Genomic DNA, 20,758 nt, shown 5'->3' on the forward strand with positions numbered 1-20,758 from the left:
AACTGCCTGTCATTTTAACAACAACGCAGACTCCGCCCCCTTCTACAGTTTTCGAGCAATGAAGCGAAGACGAAGAGCTTCCCGGACAGGTACTTCACCTCTCTGTCCTTATGATGCGAAGCGATAGTTTTCACTGCGGAAGCCGCTTTTTTTCCTGCTAAAACTTGAAACTCAGGCAAGTATCAACATATGAATGACACCTCTTGTTTTAAATAGCACGGCGGTACTGTCACGTCTTTAGCCGCGGAGTCAAATGCTTTCGATAGAATAGCTAATAAATAGTCCTGACATTTGTGGTTCAACCAGTGTCTGCATAGAGAACCGCGTTACCTGTTTTTAACGCCCCAATTCGACGGCAAAAATGTCAGTATATTGGACTCTTTCTTCCTGGGGACTTGCTGCCTTGGCTGGTTGTGGGAGAGTAGGCAGAACTACCGTTTAAAACTTGACACCTGTGGAGTTTGTCTCAATTTCAAAATTGTTTATTCGCTATTTAGGTAGTCTGTGTTTGTGCCTGTGTACAATTGCGCTATTACTTTTTAGAAAACAGAATTAGTCAAGAAAAACGTCGAAAACATTTACAGTAATCGTAAAAAATCTGTTGTGAGGATTGGGTGTATGTTGTTGATTTTTGTCATTGAATGAAAAGTGAATAAATGTGCTTCACATTGTTACAACACAGAAAAAAAGGCAACATTTTACGACTTAAACTAGTCTTACTATCTAGTCTTATTCGAATTCCCGTGTAAACAAATGTAAACTATAATTACATGAAATGTACTGTAGCTAGATTAATGGCTCATATTATATAGCAGGTGGTTTTGTGCAGTTGACAAGTAATTCATTCATCAATTGTAGAACAAGCAAAAGAATGAGAAAAACAACTGTCTGACTCACTTATTAGTATGGCATATGTTTTTCTTGTTCTCTGATTCTGAGCTTCAAATTTAATGAGAATATCAGAATTGTAGATTTAATTAATCATAACAATTGAACAACTACAATAACACTACCAAAATTATACTACATACGTTTTTAATGAAAACTAATTTCCCACAAAACTGCAGGTCAGTGTCAAAAACAAGTATCGATATTCTTCATCGAGAAATACTTAAGAGGAAGTACTATGGCTTGATCTAGAAAAAAATGGTATCGGTGCGGCCCTAATTAGAAGGAAACAAATCAGTTCTGTCAAAGTGTTTTTTGCTCCTTACGTTTGTGGGCGTCGCCACTCAAATGCGCTGATGTTACGCACTAATTTATCAGTCACTCCATAACGAACGGCCATACTTAAAAGCTGTCAAACACAGCATTCCGCCTCGACGAATATGCTTAATTTTCATTCCTTATGCTTTTTTGTTTCCGTGTACTGTGTGGCCTGCTTCAGTCAATCCAACTGCTTGATTTTCCTTTGTGCACAAATTTTATTACTACATAGAAGACAACAGGCAGCTGAATGGATGTTGTTCTTGTTTTGTTCCCATAGAAACAAGGCATACCAGGGAGCATGGAAGTTATCTTAAATGACATGGCAGGCGTTACATTGAAATCAACCATGTCGTTAAAAATATGCCCACTCTGTGTACATGATGTCAGAGGTCAGATAAGTGGTGCTAAGTGCTGCTGCTGCTACCATATGTTTTCCGGAGAGCAGCTGCTGTATTTTGTCACAAAATTCGGATGCTTGATAATATTGTCAGTCCGTTTGAAGCGATCTAGTTAGTTTTGCAGTCTGATAATCACGAGATAATGCACAGATTTCACTGGATAATTCTGTAAAGAAGCTTTGCCGGAAGATTCAGTACTAGAGGGAATGTCAACAGCTGGCCCATTTGGTAGGATGTCTTTGCAGTCCATTTCTACGCTAACACTATGTGGAACGTCCAGTTGACACGCCAATATGGGAGCAGTTTGAGATAGAAATACCGTATTGGCCCGAATATAAGACGGTGTTTTTTGCATTGAAATAACACTGAAAAAGTAGGGGTCGTCTTATATTCGCGGTCTAGACATTATATCCATTCACGACGCTAAATGGCGCCAGATATCACTGAAGCGATTTTCTGTCATGACAGATCTCAGCTACTCTCAAGTTTAACCAGTTTGCATTATTTTATTGCAATGTTTTTCCTTATTCAGATTTTTTTCAAGACTACAGTTACAGTTAGACTTCACTTTGATGGTTAATGCAGTTATTGCAATTTTGTTGTTTTATCACAATAGATTGATTTATTTACATTTCAAAAACTAGAACCCATTAATTTACGAATGTGATTGCACTTTAGTTTACATATTTAAATGTTCAGATATTAAGATTTGAATGAGGCAAAATAACATGCCTTTTCTCTCAAATATAGTGTTATAACCATTTGTTTTGGATGTACTGTAATTATTTACTGTATAAAAATTAATTTGGTGTTCAAAAAGTCTTTTTTCCAACTTGAGTCTTGAAAAAGAGGGGGTCGTCTTATAGTCAGGGCCGTCCTATATTCGGGCCAATACGGTAATAAAAATAACAGGGTTAAAAAAAATGGTTGCAGCATGTATGGGATCACAAAGTATTTAATATAGTGTGTAATTAGCGATTAGGGCTGTAACTAACACTTATTTTCATAATCGATTAATCGCACGATCAATTAAACGATTAATCGGATAAATGTAATGTTTTTCAGTTACCTTCAAAATTTTCCTTGAAGTTGTTTCAGACATGTTGTAAGTAACGATGAAGATAAAATGGATGACTGTTTCCTTCAAAAATAAAAATTTTACAACAGCTTTCTTACTTAACTGTAATTTACAACTGCATCGATTATCAAATTCGTTGGCAACTAATTTATTAATCGACTTCATCGATTAGTTGTTGCAGCCTTAAGCTAGTTTGGACAACAAGATGTCAGAAAATTGGCAAAAATGTGAATTGTTGTTTTGCAAAGTTATAATATATGTAATATAATGTTATAATTTCAAGAATTTAGACAAGTTTAAGGTGAAGAAGGTCCTAAACGATTGCCGTAATTTTTGAACTATAAGCTGCTACTTTTTTCCCTCATTTTGAACCCTGCGGCATATAGTCCAGTGCATATTATTTGTTGATTTATTTGTGTTAATATGTAACAATTTATTTGACAGCGGCGTCATAAAACTGCCATAAGACCGTCATAATTATGACATGATTATGACACTATCATGGGCATTAATAAATGCTTATGACAGATGTCACTAAGTACAGTATAATCTGGCAAATTATGTCACCAACAATCCATTTATGCCCAGCTCGGATATTTTACATCTATTCATACGTGAGATAATTTGCCGTATGGATCCGTCATTCATTAATGCCGATGGCAGTGTCATGTCATAATTATGATGGTCTTACGACAGTATTATGGCACCACTGTAAAATGTGTGACCAAAATACCATAACTAGCAATTAATGAAACGACTGGAACAGCAATTGAAGATATAATTAGCACAGAATGTGTATTTTGATTGTTATTTGCATCTGTAGTGCTGCAATGCATGCTAGGAGGCATGCGGGATGACACCAGTGTTGACAGCAGGTGGCAGCAGAGGTTGACTGTCCCCCCCAAGGGAGCAGTGATAGTCAAATTAAGCTACTTGAAGCAATGAAGCTTCACAACTAATTGGTTTAAATCTTCACGGTGGTTCATTTTGTTCCTATGACAGTTTTATGATGCCGCTGTCAAATAAATTCTTACCGGTTAATATCTTTTGGTGTTAATATTCCATAATACAGTGAGGACAGCTGCGGCTTATTGTCCCGTGCGGCTTATCTATGAACAAATGCTGTTTTCATGTCAAAGTTGGTGGGTGGCGGCTGATAGTCAGGTGCGCCTTGTAGTCCGAAAATTGCGGTAATTTATCAAAATAGTGGTCGCTTAATTTGCTAATCGATTAATTGTTGCACCTCTATTAGCGATTATAGACTGTCTTGCAAGGGTAGATTTAGCAGCTAGCGCACTTTCATTTTCTTTATCTAAGTAAGGCCAAGTTGACAAACCTGTAATACACACATTCACAAGGAAGCAACTCGGGTGGAATCGCTGAAAGTGCAAGTTCAAGATGAGAGTTGTAAAGATGCCAAGTTACCCAATTGTCAGTGTTATTGTGTTGTATAATGTTTATTGTAAAATCAGTTTTGACCTGATTGCAGTGGTATGAAATAGTATTTGAACCTTTTGGAATTTCTCACATTTCTGCGTAAAATCTCCATCAAATGTGATCTAATGTTTGTCAAAATCACACAGATGAAAAAAAACGGCGTCTGCTTTAACGAAAACCACCCAAACATTTATAGGTTTTCATATTTTAATGAGGATAGCATGCTAACAATGACAAAAGGGGAAAATAAAAAAAGTGAACCATCACATTTTATATTTTGTGCCCCCCCCTTTGGCAGGAAAAACTTCAACCAGACACTTCCTGTAGCTGCAGATCAGTCTGACACATCGATCAGGACTAATCTTGGTCCATAGTTCAGTCAGATTCGTGGGATGTCTGGCATGAATCGCATGAATCTTAAGGTCATGCCACAGCACCTCAATGGGGTTCAACTTTGGACTTTGACTTGGCCACTCCAGAACGTGTTTTTTATTCTTCTGAAACCATTCTGAAGTTGATTTACTTCTGTGTTTTGGATCATTGTCTTGTTGCAGCATCCATCCTATTTTTAGCGTCAACTGTCTGACAGACAGCCTCACGTTTTCCTGCAAAACATCCTGATAAACCATTCAATTCATTCTTCCATTAATGATTGCAAGTTGTCCAGGCCCTGAAGGTGCAAAACAGCCCCAAATCATGATGCTCCTTCCACCATGCTTCACGGTTGGGATGAGGTGTTCATGTTGGTGAGCTGTTCCATCTTTCCTCCACACTTAAGACAACAAAATATTTTGCCAAAACTTCTGTGGAGTGTCCAAGTGCCTTTTTTTTTAAAAACATTAAACGGGCAACAATGTTTTTTTAGAGAACAGTGTAGTCCGTGTAGTCCTCCCGTGAACACCATTCTTGGCCATAGTTTCACATGTAGTTGATGTGTGCACAGAGATATTAGACTGCCAGTGATTTCTGTAAGTCTTTAGCAGACACTCTAGAGTTCTTTTTGACCTTTCTGAGTATTCTGCGCTGAACTCTTGGCGGCATCTTTGGTGGAAGGCCACTCCTTGGGAGAGAAGCCAAAGTGCTATACTCTCCGTTTGTAGACAACTTTTCTGACTGTCGATTGATGAACATCCAGACTTTTAGAGATGGTTTTATATCCTTTCCCAGCTTTATACAAAACAACAATCCTTGATCACAGATCTTCAGTCAGCTCTATTGACCGACCCATGATGCACATCAGACAATGCTTGTTTTCAAAACAATTCTTACCAGGTGTGTGTTTTATAGTGGGCAGGGCAGCTTTAAACCGCTCATCAGTGATTGAGCACACACCAGACCTAAATTGTTTGGTAAAAATTGGTTTCAATTATTCTTTAAGTCTCCTTAGGCAGAGGGTTCACTTACTTATTTTTCCCCCTTTTGTCATTGTTAGCATGCTATCTTCATTAAAATATGAAAACCTATAAATGTTTGGCTTGTTTTAGTTAAACCAGACACTGTTTTTTCATCTGTGTGATTTTGACAAAGATCAGATCACATTTGATGGTGATTTTACAAAGAAATGTGAGACATTCTAAAAGGTTCTGATACTTTTTCATACCACTGTAATAGTAGTACAACTTGTACTACCTGCTAATAGTATGTCAAAGTTGCCCTACTTGTGAGGACAAAGAGCCTATTAGTACATTGACCTTACGGAAGAGCTCAAGAAAATGAATGCATGCAGAAATATCTGATTATGTCTCACTTGCTCATGACTGGAAAGTCTAGTCTGACATTTCCTCAGGCTGCTGCTTGGTTCTTCCTGTCTTAATGTTGTTGAACAGGATAGCAATACTTGCTATATTATATTTGTAACATGTATATAAGAGCAAGGCACATTTCATGTAAGTCTTGTGACTTTCCTGATGACATAACTAACCTCTTTTCTGCTTCAACAGCTCATTTACAAGCTATTGTGTCATTAATGATTGACACTATTCGGGATTACACTCTTAACAGGTTACCGATAAACCGTGATAAAGTTTCAGAAGGCTAGTATTACTGTTTGAATTTGTAGTTACTCTATCTTAAAGGGATCCACAGCCAGAAAGACTTGTAGTTCTTAAAAGATAAACATTATTCTGAGTTAAAATAATTTTGATATGAAAACCCCTCTCGATGTTTTGTTTTTATACAATTTCTAAAAGTAATTTAACTAGTAGGTCGCTATTGTTGTTGACGTCGCAAGGCAGGGACGTCACATGGTTACGCTGCCGGGGTTCCAGAGTATGACTCTAGCGACATAAACATGTCATCTGTTCAACCCTTTCAATTTGAACCCGAGAGGAGCATTAATGAGCATGGCAGCACTGTCGATATTTCACAAAACGAGAAGCAAAAGCAAAATGAACAGGAAAGACGGGATGAGACGAGATGAGAGTTTGACAAAACCAAGGGTCTGCCAAAATGTGCTACCCCGGCGAAACGTTCTACAATAGGCGACACTCAACACTCAAAGTACTACCGTGTGCTTTCAGCTTGTTTTGTGTAGATGTATACAAACAGAACATGCTAAAAATGCCTTAAGAAAATACTTAAACGTAGTAATATCAAATAGAGGTGGTTTAAATATGCTATGTGACTAAAGTGGTCAAAAGATCAACAATCTGCTTTAAAGCTACCACAAAAAAACACAATCCTTAAAGGTATGAGAGGGAAACACATGCAAAAAGTATTTTGACACAATGAAAAGGTGATAAGACTCAATAAAAGCACGAATAATAAGTACTCGCCGCTTTTAACCGATGTGCGCATGTGTTGGACATCTTGCCGCGTAGAATGGATTGCATTACACCGATAGTGTTCGTCTAGTGACAGTGACAATCTCTGTCATCCCCAGAGCGTCCATTGCGCGCACAAAACATGGCGCCCTCCGTAGGTCAAAACATGTACTAAATATTATAGATTTTTAAATCAATCGCGAAATTTTATGTGTTTCTAATAACATATTTTAGTAAAAGAGAACATTTGTGGCTTATTAGAGCCTACAAGTCTTGAAGTCTGAGGTTTCCTTTAAAACCTGCATGGAAAAGCTTTGCAAGGCTGCCAGTAAGTGCTAAATTATGTGAAACATTGACGCATTTCAGGATTACACGCTTAAACAGGTTACAGACAAACCATGATAAAGTTTCAAACTTCTAGCATTACAGTTTGAAATTGTAGTTACCTTAAAGTGCCTATGACAGCAAAAAGCATGTTTATTTCATATTTCACGCAGTATTTTATGCTCCTGAATGAAATGGACCGCTTGGATGTGTGTGGAAGCGATCGATTTATATATTCAATTTTTAAAATCCTGCGCCATGAAAATGAATAACTTCCTATATTGAGGAGGAATGCAAATGTGACGTCACCCGGGTCAGCATCTCACAATACAACATTGCTTTACAGCATGCAGATGGATTTAGCTGATTTTGCGGATTAATTTGTTTATTTTTTGCATCACACCAGCCAAATGTGCTGCAGGGTTTTGTTGCTGCACCAGGGGGAGGCTTGTGAGCCTTTTTGGGTTTCAAAAAGTTCACGTTCACAGTGGGTAATGGCCAAAACCAGTCCGACAACTGTGGGACCATTGGACCGACGGAAGTGAGTAAGCTACACTACGTGTTTTGTATTATGTCAAATACTGGGATCATGGCACACGTTCTACTAAGGAGGTGGCTTGCATTTTGTGGCTGACAATGCTCCTTGTCCACCGAGAAGGCCACTCGGCCGACGACTGGAAGCTTGTCCACACCCCCCTCGGTCCTCTTCGGGTGCCAGCCGGGAGAGCGCTATACTTGGCTAATGCTTGTGCAGTTCTCCATATTGTCCAGACTTCCAGCCTCCTCTGCCTTCGTGTACCCGGCAATAAGCCACTAGCCTCGGGTTGAGCTCGGGCACCTACGCGCTCCTCCGACGTCGGCCGGTTTGTCCGGTGGTCATTCACCAGCTGCTACACCGGCAAACGAGCTCTCCTGCCCGCAGCAGGGGAACAATGAGCTGTAACTTGCTTGCTGCCGGGGGGGTTACCGATCCGTGAAGACAATCGACAACCCCGCCGCCGTGTGAAATAATCCGGGGTAGTTTTGTGTGATTTTTCGCTTCGAAAGGTGAGAATAAGACTTGGAAACGCCGCTCGGTTCCGGTTAGCATGTCGGCTAGCTGTCACGCCTCCTGGTTTGTTTACGCTGTCCGAAGACAGGGCAGGGAAATGGCAAAAGCCGGACTAACTCTGGTGGCATAAAATATAGTTCGGGAGGTGCAAAAAGTCGACAGCTTTGATCATTATGGAGTAATTTTGCCATGTCGTACTGAATAAATTCATATTCCATTTGGCACAAGACTTTTGCTGCTCTCTTCGTCGCATTTTCCCCTGTCCGAATAATTCCCCATCAATGGGCGAATTCTAAATCTGATGAAATCATGACCCTGCCGACGTCATCCTCCAGCTGGGGACGCTAGAGCGCTATATTGACAGGCGGGGCTAAACGGCGGATTAAGACTAATTTCTTGTCATTTGCGCGTTGCCAAATTGTTGTATATAGTCGAATCGTCTCAAAATATGATTCTAATTCACATAATAATGCTATTTAAGTTTTTTTTTTTGCTGTCGGAGACACTTTAAGTTATCTTAAAACGTGAATGGAATACCTTGCAACGCTGCCGCTGAGCGCCAAGTTATATTTAAGAGGAAAAAAGGGTGGAGCGTGTTATGCAATGGGCTGCATTTACTGACCGCTGGTGATTCCAGTCAACCATACAGTAACATGAGTGTGGGAAATTTGTCGAGCTAAATTAAGATGTTCAAGTGTATTGTTTCTATGATGTCTGTGTTTTGGGTCTAAGTCTGAGAGTGGATTCAGTTTGGCGTATCAAACACATTCCTTCCTGTTGGTGACTCACCCCTTGGGCACGGCAATAGACACACACTCTTTTAAACCTCTGTTTGCAGAAGGTGGATTGACCTGCACCTTATTAAATGAAGTATAGACTATTTACTGTGTACAAAACATTGAATGCTCGCCGTCAGCCATTTTGGTTTGCATTCAGGCGTTCACATTCACACTGTCATGCAGGCCCGCACGGGGCGTGGCCGGTAGACGCTCATGGCAATGCAACAAAAGCATGAACAAACACAGCCTGGTTGGGGCATGTGTGGCATTGAGTGGAATGTCTGTTACATCACAGTGAGAAGCTGATGTTTCCCACTCATCTTGTATAAACTGTGTTTTCATCTTTCTATTCGCATAAAAAGAGCGTAACCTTTATGTACTGCTTTTACATGGGATTCTCTTAACCTTTCTCGGCAGACTGCTGTCGTGTGACCTTCAAAGGTCAGAGTTTTGCTCCACCGTGATCTCCAGCAAGGACGACGACCAGGATGACGTCACCGTCGCCGACTCATAGTGATAGTAGTGGTTCTTCTAAGCAAGATGGTAACCAGGTGAGATTTTACTTTGGTCAGCAACATGTTTATTCGACATACTTGTATATTATGTTATTTTGCCTGCTCCCCCTACAGGATAGTTGGGAAATTGTTGAAGGGCTCAGGGGTGGTCCTGCCATTTTGCAGCAACCTGAGCTACAACAGGGTTTCTTATTAAAAAGGAGGAAATGGCCAATGAAGGGATGGCACAAGGTAAGCTAATAGCTTTAATTGATGACGATAGATGTAGGCATGTGACGGTATGATATTCTGACGGTATGATAACCTTAGGCAAAATATCACGGTATTTTAATTACAGATCTAAAATGTGTTACTTTAAGATAACTGGGTTTAAAAAAAAACAAAAAAACAAACTTTTTTCCATTGAACAGGATTTTTATTTTTTTAAAACATATTAGCAAATTGGAACATGAGTATAATGTTAAGTTAAAAAAAAAAAAATAATTAAAATGAATGCTGACCTTTAGGCGAGCCTAAACACAGCTCAACATTATTACCATCAGAACAAAAAAAATTGAATTATTTTTCCAAAAAAGCACGTGTGTATGACTCGTATCATGTGTACATTATACACACACTCTCTTTTTCAACACAAACAGTTCCCAGAGAGGAAAAAAACATCACATTTTACCACTGCTAGACACACTAAACACGCTGGAGTTAACCCTCGTAGCTGGTGGGAAACGTTCATGACAGTGTTTAGTACTATCCTTTAATTTTGTAGAAATGCGAAATCATATTGGAGGTATTGCCTCCTCGGCAGCCACCCTCCGCAAACATGTCATTTGGCCCTCCTCTTCTAAGCCGCGGCTGTCTGTAACTTTTCTGTTGCCGAAATATTCCCATACCAGCGATTTTATTTTCTTCAATGTTGGAAATACTTCGGGAGTTTCACCTCCTCCAGCCATCGTGTAGCACAGCTGACTCACTGACAGTGATTAACAACCGGTGGGGGAGGGTTGAGCCTTACAGCTCCAAGTGAGGGATTTCTCCATGCTTTTTTGGGACATAAAAATACCTTAGGGATGGTATGACGGAATTTTTTTTTATGTTTTCATACCACGGTATACCTTGAAACCGGTAATCGGCACATGCCTAGATAGATGTCCAATCCCTTTTGACTGGGAGAGGTTGGCAGCGAATAATCAGTCATTGGCACTGAAGCACAAAAATTCAAAGCCATTTAATAATATATGTTATTTTTTTCACTCCTTAGAGATATTTTCTTTTGGACAAAGGCATCCTAAAGTATGCAAAACGTGCCACAGATGTAAGTATTTCCTTGGGTGTGCCATTTTCTTGTAATTATAATGACTATTGTATTATTGTTATTTGCATTTTAACACTTTGTTGCACTGACAGCTAAGGAAAGGAAAGCTCCATGGCTGTATTGATGTCGGCCTCTCCGTCATGGCAATAAAGAAATCAACCATGTGCATTGATCTGGACACTGAGGACAACATCTATCACCTAAAGATGAAGTCGCGCGACGTGTTTGATGAATGGGTGTCAAAACTGCGTCATCACCGTGTGTTTCGTCAGAATGAGATTTCCTCGTATCCTCACCATTACCAGAGCCACACCTTTTCTTCGCCTTCGCTCAGTGACTCCATAAGGAAGGTAATTTGTTTAAGCACTACAGTTTCGAGGGGGAAATGGTCTTTGTGCTGTCTGTGGAAATTGTCCATAGTCAATTGAGGTTCCTTCTCAAAGTTGCTAATTGATTTACAACATTAGATGGTGTGCATTTAAACTTTATAAATGGCGGAAAACACAGACGAGACTGAAAAAGCAGTTTCTGCTCTTGCACTCCTCTTTAAAAGAAACTGCTGTATTTTAAGCCAAAACAACTGTTTTGTTTGATAGGACAATATGTCTATATGCTGCCATAGCCGATTCATGCCGCATTAAGCCCCCAAACTATTTTTAATTTGTCCGTTTTATCCTGAAAACCCCCTTTTACAGACGTTGCAAAACTGCTTTTGTTTCAACCCAGCCATAAAACGAAGGTAATTAATTATATTTATTATTCAAAATGTCTGTCGTTTTTAGCTCAGAATCATTAATTGATATCTCATATTTCGTTTAAAAAAAAAACAAAAAACAAAACTTTAAAAAATTATTCACTCACATATTTTAAACTTTTAAACAAATTATGTCACAATGGAAAAAAATGGCATCTGTAAAAAAGTCACGGATACCTTACTCATAACTATCGTTTAATTGTTTTTTTGTTACTGTCGCATTTTCTCTGATATGTTAGATGATAAATAATCGATCCAAACAAAAAAATTGAAATAAAAAAACATTTAAAAGGGTAAATATATGAAAAAGAAAATCTCGACCACTCCTCAAAGTCTGCGATTTCTGCATCGCGACCCTTGTTATATTACCATGTTTCACCCATAAAATCCCCAAAAAATCCAGCTGTGGCCATTCACAGCTGTGTCTTAACACTCAGTGATACATGCTCCATGGAGTTTTTGGATCGAAACAAGGTAAGTACGCGATAATATCTCGTTAAATTCATGGCGTCTTTAATTCTGCTCTCGCCTCCAGAGAGGGTTTTGCTGTTTAAAAAACATTTTTTTTTCCAAAATGCCCTCCTGTTCAAAATTTTTCTTCCCCCAGAAAATCGAGATTTTAAGCTTTCCAATGATGTATCAAACATGCATATCGGACAATTTTGAAAGTTGGCCAAATTGGGTGTCTCAGAGCGGAACTTGAAGTCATCTGAGTGTTTTCCGCCAAATACATGTGACTTCACTCATTTGTCATTTTTATCCTGCTGTCCATTGAACGCAGAGGGCAACCCTCCCCAAGCAGACATCCATTCATCAAGCTAAAATCAGTTCTTGGCTTCACTCTTCAGAGGACATGAACAAGTGCAACAAAGGTTTGCCTTAGACTTAGCTTTATCCATTTTACCCATTTCAGATACCTTTTCTTGCAGATGATCTAATAATGATGTAATTTGCCTAGACTTGGAAGAATGTGAATCCTACCTGCTAGAACTTAATTTACTTCTGAGGAGCATGGAAGTCATGCATCGTACATACTCCGCCCCATCCATCAACATGCTACAAGTAAGCATACAAAGTACAGGTAGTATCTGGGTTACAACGTACTCAAATTATGCGATTTTGTCCGCCGTTTTGTCTCCAGTCATTTTTTTTTTTTAGTCACATAAACAGCACATTATTGTACCTCACAGTATCTTATTTTTTACTTTACTTTATTAATATCACATGTTCTGTCCTAAATAAACATGACATTGTTCAGCTTTAAAGACAGCAAACAAGGCAGTTGTGCTTTTGGAAGCTTTTTACTTACTTCACTTTTGACCATTTGGAAAGCTGTAACACATATGTTCAAAACAACATGCATTTTAACAATGAAACACTTGACACAAAACAATTGGTGTTCAAACGTCCATCTAGTCTAATCAATATTTAAATTTAGAGGATTAAGGCAGCCTAATTTGCCTAACAAAAGTCTGCTAGTTTAAATGCTAAGAATGCTAACGTATTTACAATTCTCATAGCAAATCGCTTACACTTAACTCCACAAACTGTAGCTATAAATTTACATTACAAATTACAAATGCATACACAAACATATATTAGCTGAAACAACTTACAGCCTCATGTTGACCAAACCAGAGCACAGCTATCCTTTATTCATGTCACACATCTTAGTCTGGTTCTCAGTCATACAAGGTGACAGTCCGGCCAGACCCAACGCTGCCACCAGAGTAGGGGTGTGCCATCTTAGGCACCCCACGATTCGATTTGATTACGATTCAGGGTGCTACGATTAGATTACTGAACAATGATCATGGTATTGACAGTGATCACAGTTATCACGATTGTCGATGCATCATACATTACTAATTATTAAATTAGCCAAATTTATGTCTGTTATTCATTTAAAATATCGTAATGATTCAACAGGAACTATGGAAACATGCCCATACAACAAAAAGCTGCCCTTAAACTGCTTTTTTTTTTTTTTTTTTTTTTTTTTTTTTTTACAAGAAAGTGCAAAAACATTAACCATTTTAAAGGCAGTACTTATTTCTCAACATGGCTATACAACACACAGCTTATCTTGAGCTGCTCTTTTTAACAAGAAGGTGCAAAAACATTAGCTGTTTCAAAGGCAGTACTTATTTCTCTCAACAATACAATAAAATGTACAAAGGTGAAATGAATTCCACATTTTCTGGGAACAAACAGTGACTTTAGAAATAAGACTTATTTTCACCAATATACTTTGTTTTTACAGATTCCTGTACTATTTCGCATGTTTGGAGGGCTACCGCTGTACTTAATCCTGGTTTTAAACGTTTTGCATCTGGAATAACGTTTGTACACCACCAAACAACGCACAACTTGACATGGAAATACATGTTAGCGAAATCGCTAAATAGCATATCGCTCGGCGCTAACTAGTAACATCTCAAAAACAAAAACAATAAAGGCTAAACATAAAAGAGGGCTCGTGTGCTCACCTCTGATAGACGGACACGTGCCTTAACCCTAAAAAATATTTTGCGCACAATAGAGGACCCAAAGCACGACCGCTGGGTCGCTGCCTGTCTCATGCACAAATTTTCGAGTCTTTAGAAAAGGTGTAAATCTCTCGCTCATTAACCAGCTGCATCCATCATAACGTTGTGCGTGCATCCTTTAAAGGTGTCCGGGTGGCAGATGGGTCTTGAATTTCGTTCCGCTATTAGCTGCTGTCTATAGTTATTAGGGAAAATCATCGTTTTTGAACATTTATGGATCGTAATCGAATCTTCACGTGTCAAATCACGATGCAGCTAATAATCGATTTTTGGCACACCCTTGGCAGTGTATCCTTCATCATTAAACAAAATACTGTTGGACTTTTTGGATAGTTATTTTGGAGTACCGTAATTTTCGGACTATAAGCCGCTACTTTTTTCTCTCATTTTGAATCCTGCGGCTCATAGTCCAGTGTGGCTTATTTGTTGATTTATTTGGGTTAATAGTGAACACTTTATTTGACAGCGGCGTTATAAGACTGCCATAAGACCATCAGAATTATGACATGACATATCATGGGCATTAATGAATGCTTATGACAGATGTCATTAAGTGTCATCCGGCAAATTATGTCACTCCAACTCCATTTATGTCCAGCTCGGAACTTTTACATCCATTCAAAAGGGAGATATTTTGCCGAATGACACAAAATACCATCTGTCATAAGCATTCATTAATGCTCATGGCAGTGTCATGTCATAATTATGATGGTCTTATGATAGTCTGATGGCGCCACTGTTAAATAAAGTGTTACCAAATTCCATAACTAGCAATTATTGAAACAACTAGAACAGTAACTGAAGAAATAATTAGCACAGAACATGAATTTTGATTTGTTATTTACATCTGTAGCGCTGCAATGCATGCTAGGAAGCATCTTGGATGACACCAGTGCTGACAGCAGGTGGCAGCAGTGATTGACTGTCTCCCCCAAGAGAACAGTAATGGCCAAATGAGCTTCTTGAAGCAATTTGCAGCCAATTGGTTCAAAGCTTAATGGAGGTTCATTTGGTCTTATGACAGTCTTTTGATGCCGCTGTCATATAAAGTGTTACCGGTTGTTATCGTTCGGTGTAAATATCCCACAATACAGTGAGGACAGCTGCGGTTTTTAGTCCAGTGCGGTTTATTTTTGAACAAATGCCGTTTTCGTGTCAAATTTGGTGGGTCACTGCTTATAGTCAGGTGCGCCTTATGGTGTGAAAATTACGGTACTTAAAGGGTTCATTCAGACTTGCGCGTAAATTCATGTTACATCGTCAGCATAGGAACGAAACTCGTTCGTAACTCGGGGACTAACTGTACAATCTTTGCGTATATGGGATTATGTCAATCAGATCCGGTTGACTACCCTACAAAAATGACTATCTTGTGCTACAACAGACATCAACATCTGATACCTCCAAGAAAGAGAAGAGGGCAAAGAAATGGCGAACCAAGAATGGCAAAAATAGCAAAGTAACAACACAGGTGATGTACATTGAATTGGTAGAAGGGACATTCATTCTGGCACATATTTGACCTTTTCATCTCTCCTTCAGATGCCTCAAATCAACGCCTCCAATCCCAATCTCCCATATGCGGAAGCCAATAGTCAAGAGATATTTCTGGAATCTCCAGACTCTCCCGTCGAGGTTTCCCGTCTGCAGGAGAACTTCAACAGGCTTGCTAACAACAGTGAGTCTTTTCCTATATTTCTTCTATGTGTTTTCCATTTTCATACAATCATGCTCTATTTCTGTTTCTCCCTTTGCAGTCCACAGTACACTGAAATCAGCCTACAGTTCCCTGTCAGCAGAAAGGGAAAGATTAAGGCACACTATTGAAATGCAAGCCCCCCAGCCAATGCAGGTCACGGCCTTAAAGACTGCCTATGGCTCAGTAAGTGACACCGTACCACTGTGATGATGCTATAAACACCGCCTTTAAAAGTTTTCTGTACTGACTTTTATCATCTTATCAGGACCACCTAGATGAAGTCCATTCTTTGGTCCACCAGTCATCCAATGAGAGCAGAGCATCAATCCCTGAATCTGTATGCGAGTTCTATGATGCGCAGGAGTACCTCCTGTCCTCGTCCTCTTCTGAGAATGAGGTGATGCATCATTGATCAAATACACAGGTTTTAAGTCAAGGCCCAGCGGCCAAATTCGGCCCGCTACCTCATTTTGTGTGAGCCGCGAAAGTAAATCATGATTATGTGTGTGAACTTCAGGTTTTTTTTATTATAAAATAACATGAAATAAAATTTCTGATAAAGTTGCTGAGAAATCAGAAAATATTTGCTGTAAAAGGCTCAAAAAGAATATTTGGACAATTTTTAAGTCAACTATGTCTTAAAACCAGCTATCAAAATAGTCAAAATTAGGGATGTCCTGATCCGATCACGCCATTTTTCAGAGAATCAGAATCGGGTGAAAAGGATTGGGTTTTTAATTTAAGAAAATATATCTTATGTTTTTCTGCTTCAGCCCGTACAACGCCACAGCCTCTCACCCTCCCTCCTGCTAAGCAGTGCGGTCAAACCGTCCAGCTTGCGTTTGTTAGTTAAAGTTCACGATGATTGACAGATTTGTAGCTTTGATCTTGTCAGAGAAGCTTGGTAGCTCTAAGATCAAAGGCACAAATCTGTCAATCATCGTTAAATGTGGATGAGTGTGCTGTGGCAACTCATTATGTAAGTGAGAGGCTGTTCTCTGAAGTCTAAGGGGCAGTTTACATGGCGACTCTGCGACGCAAGACGCAATGACTGAGTAGCGGAATGGCCTCACGTGCATATGGTGTCGGCAAAGACGAAAAATTCTGAATCCTGCCTCCAAAGTGGAAGAATTCGATTACGGGGGTCGCAGCGCATTCATATGAATGGAAACCGCCTTCGGTTCGATGACGTATGCACTAGCACACATCACATGGGCGTGCGCAGTGGTGCTATTAAACATTAACAACAGCAAATGGCGGAACGTCTGCTTTACTTTACTGTGTTAATAATATTTTTCAATTTTAATATGTTGAAAGTTTCCAATTTTAGTGCCTTTTGGAGCAAAAGAAAAATGCCATTGCTTGGAGTGGCCGGACATGTTTTTTTTTTCAGGCTGAGGAGCTTGGTGGGGTCAAAGTGCATCATTCGCTGTCGCCTTGGAAATCTGGTCTGCCCTCTAGGGCCTGGCATGAATACTACATCGTTTTCATGCGGAATTGCGACATTGTTCGAGTGGAGTCGGAACCATATAAATGCAAATTTAAAATTTTCCGTATTCTTGGAGAGTCGCCATGTAAACGAACCTTTTTTTAGACAACCAATGTCTTAATTGTAGATGTAAATTGTTGAAAACAGCCAACAATTGCATTTCAGATGTGAATAGAATAAAAAAAACGACAAATTCACTGCTTTCACTCCAAAAACTTAAAATCTTGTAAAAAAAAAAAAAATAATAATTCTTATTTCTTACCTAGAAATGTCATTACGCTTGATAACACACATCACTTAAACGTTAGGTGTTTTTCCCACGTGTTTCAATTGAATTTCCGTTTGTGTCAAGCTATTTTTAAGTTCTAGTTAAGTTTTAAGTTAGTCTAAATTGTGTGTCCTGACAGGATTTTGAGTTTTTGCACTGTTCAAAATAAATGTATGATACCTGCTGTATTGGAGCACGTTCGGCACCAGTGCTACTGATTTTTTTTTTTTTTTTTTTTTAATCCATCCATCCATGACTACTGAGCTAAAATTGACAGTTAGCTTCATTATGTTTTTATTTTACAGCTACAGCCAACCTTTTAAAGCCAACACTAGGATAGCTCTGTTAGTGAGATATCTGCCTTTCACCTGATGGATCAGGGTTCAAATCTAGCAGGGCTTGGGGCTACCACTTATCTATCTTGTGTTTATCAAATGGCATATATTGAACCTTTATGAATTACCCTAATTTTTGGACTATAAGCCGCTACTTTTTTCCCTCATTTTGAATCCTGCGGCTTATAGTCCAGTGCGGCTTATTTGTTGATTTATTTGGGTTAATAGGTAACACTTTATTTGACAGCGGCATCATAAGACTGTCATAAGAACACAATAATTATGACATGACACTATCATGGACATTACTGAATGCTAATGCCAGATGTCAATATGTGTCATGTGGCATATTATTTCACTAACTCCATTTATGTCCAGCTCATATCTTTTACGGCCATTCAAAAGTGAGATAATTTGCTGGATGACACTAACCGACCTCTATTATAAGCATTCATTAATGCTTATGACATTGTCATGTAATAATTATGACTGTCATATGAAAGTATTATGGCACCACTATCCAAGAAAATGTTACCAAATACAATAACTAGCAATTAATGAAACAACTGGAACAGTAACTGAGGAAATCATTAGCACAGAACATGAATTTTGATTGCTATTTACATCTGTAGCATCGCAATGCATGCTAGGAGGAATGTTGGATGACAACAGTGTTGAAAGCCGGTGGCAGCAGAGGTTGATTGTCTCCCCCAAGGGAGCAGTGATGGCCAAATGAAGTTTTTAGAAACAATAAGGCTTTGCACCCAATTGGTTCAAAGTTTAAGGGTGGTTAATTTGGTCTCATGACTATCTTATGATTCCATTGTCAAATGAAGTGTTACCAGTTAATATCTTTTGGTGTAAATATCCCATAATACAATGAGGACAACTGCGGCTTATAGTCCAGAGCGGCTTATCTATGAACATATGCCGTTTTCATGTCAAATTTGGTGGGTGGCGGCTTGTAGTCAGGTGCGCCTTATAGCCCAGAAATTACGGTATATAAAGAAATCGCAAAATATATACATTTCAATGCAGAAAACATATTCTTAAAAATGTATACGAATCATCAACGGAAAAACATAATTTGCCATATACTGTATTTTCCATATATACCACATACATAATTTTATACTATTTTGTATGAAAACAATGCAAAATTGGACACTTTCAAGAGTAAATCATAGTATGACACTTATAAAGATTTATTACTGAGTCTTATGTTTTTTCTATTTCTTTTTCATATGGAGACGGTAGTCATAATTAATAGAAACCTAGCCCTCCGCAGGGCTAACGTTACGTTAACAAGGTACAGTAATGTTAATCCTATTTATTAGCGCTACGTTAACTAAATTCTACCTTGTCCCGAGTATTGCTCCTCCGCTCTCGAAGTAAATGGGGTGCCTACGGTGGAGCTGCAGCATTGAAGACGTGCTGTAGTGGTACGCAAGCGCTGACTTACAGTGAATACATGAAACGGTGTTCACCTTGGTGTCCAGCTTGAAATTCTCCTACACTTTTGGCATTTTCTGCTTTTTCTTGGTGCCTTTCTCTTTGCTTTTTTCGGTTTCTTCGTCATTACCTGTCTTTTTCCTGTACGCACGTGACGTGAGCGAGTTGTGCTGCATTAAAAGTAATCCGGGCAAAACGTCATGCTTAGAGCTGGCAAAATTAAACGATTTCTCGAGGTGGAGAAAATTCCTCGATCGATTTTTAAAATCGAGTTACTCGAATTATTCAGGTAATCGTTGCAGCTTTACACTCAATTTAATAAAGACAAGTATTTGTCTACATTATTCTTGTTTAAAAATAATTCACATTATGAAGGCCGCACGGTGGGACAGTAATCGGTATCAGATCGTGAATCTGTATCGGCAGATTTTCAAAATGAGGCGACTCGGGTGCAAAAATATGCGATCGAGACATCCCTTGTCAAAATGGATTGCGCCGTCAATGGTAATGGGTTAGGGTTAGGGGGAGAAAAAAAATCATAATTCGTGCATGTTATGTTTCTGGGTCCATTCTGATTGCTTATTGATTTTCATCTTTTCTTTGCACATCTCCAGCTCTCCGACGATGACTCATACATCAGTGACGTGAGTGACAGCATTTCTGTGGAAACCTGCAGCAACGGAGGGGGCAGCGAAAGACATGGTTCGGGTGCGTTAAATGTGTGAAACACAACAATGTACTAATATCTTAAACTGACGACATTTTGGCGCTCCTCTCACAGTCAGCAGTGTCGGATCCGTGGTTCACCGCCGCCGCACCGCACTGCCCTCTCCTAGTCCACCAAACAGTGTGAGTTTGTGGAACATTCTAAGGAACAACATTGGGAAGGACTTGTCCAAAGTGGCCATGCCGGTACAGCTGAACGAACCACTCAATACCCTGCAGCGGCTCTGCGAGGAACTTGAGTACAGCGAGCTGCTTGACACCGCTAACAAGACTTCCAATCCTTTCCAGCGCATGGTAAGATGAGAGAATGTACACTTACAACATGAAAAGTAAGATTAGATTTTGATATTTTTTTCTACTCAGGTGTACGTTGCTACATTTGCCATAACGGCATACACATCTTCCTACTATCGAGCTGGAAGCAAACCTTTCAATCCAGTTTTGGGAGAAACATATGAGTGTGATAGACCTGACAAGGGCTTTAAGTTTATAGGTGAACAGGTGAGTTAACTACCTTCACAATGGTACAATAATATTTGGATGCAGTGTTTTATAAAAAGGAGAAAAAAACACTTAACCATAAACTTCACTATCAGTTGACGGGACACAGAGTTCGGGGCCGAT

General features: G+C 39.2%; 1 protein-coding gene across 2 annotated transcripts in view; it reads left to right on the forward strand.

Annotated features, from left to right (window-relative positions):
- Positions 1–34: 34 nt before the first annotated feature.
- LOC130910581 (oxysterol-binding protein-related protein 3-like) overlaps positions 35–20,758 on the forward strand; it is a 36,459-nt gene continuing 15,735 nt past the window's right edge. For both annotated transcript variants that reach the window (XM_057828008.1, XM_057828009.1), the window contains exons 1-14: positions 35–175; positions 9,456–9,589; positions 9,668–9,784; positions 10,809–10,862; positions 10,955–11,212; positions 12,398–12,488; positions 12,575–12,678; positions 15,550–15,636; positions 15,708–15,843; positions 15,923–16,047; positions 16,130–16,261; positions 20,023–20,116; positions 20,190–20,428; positions 20,498–20,635. In XM_057828008.1, the coding sequence (XP_057683991.1) occupies positions 9,527–9,589; positions 9,668–9,784; positions 10,809–10,862; positions 10,955–11,212; positions 12,398–12,488; positions 12,575–12,678; positions 15,550–15,636; positions 15,708–15,843; positions 15,923–16,047; positions 16,130–16,261; positions 20,023–20,116; positions 20,190–20,428; positions 20,498–20,635 (1,638 nt within the window). In that variant the 5' untranslated portion in view covers positions 35–175; positions 9,456–9,526. The remainder of the gene's footprint in view (positions 176–9,455; positions 9,590–9,667; positions 9,785–10,808; positions 10,863–10,954; positions 11,213–12,397; positions 12,489–12,574; positions 12,679–15,549; positions 15,637–15,707; positions 15,844–15,922; positions 16,048–16,129; positions 16,262–20,022; positions 20,117–20,189; positions 20,429–20,497; positions 20,636–20,758) is intronic.

The sequence above is a fragment of the Corythoichthys intestinalis genome, chromosome 22 (assembly GCF_030265065.1).
Source record: "Corythoichthys intestinalis isolate RoL2023-P3 chromosome 22, ASM3026506v1, whole genome shotgun sequence".
In the NCBI taxonomy this organism is placed as follows: domain Eukaryota; kingdom Metazoa; phylum Chordata; class Actinopteri; order Syngnathiformes; family Syngnathidae; genus Corythoichthys; species Corythoichthys intestinalis.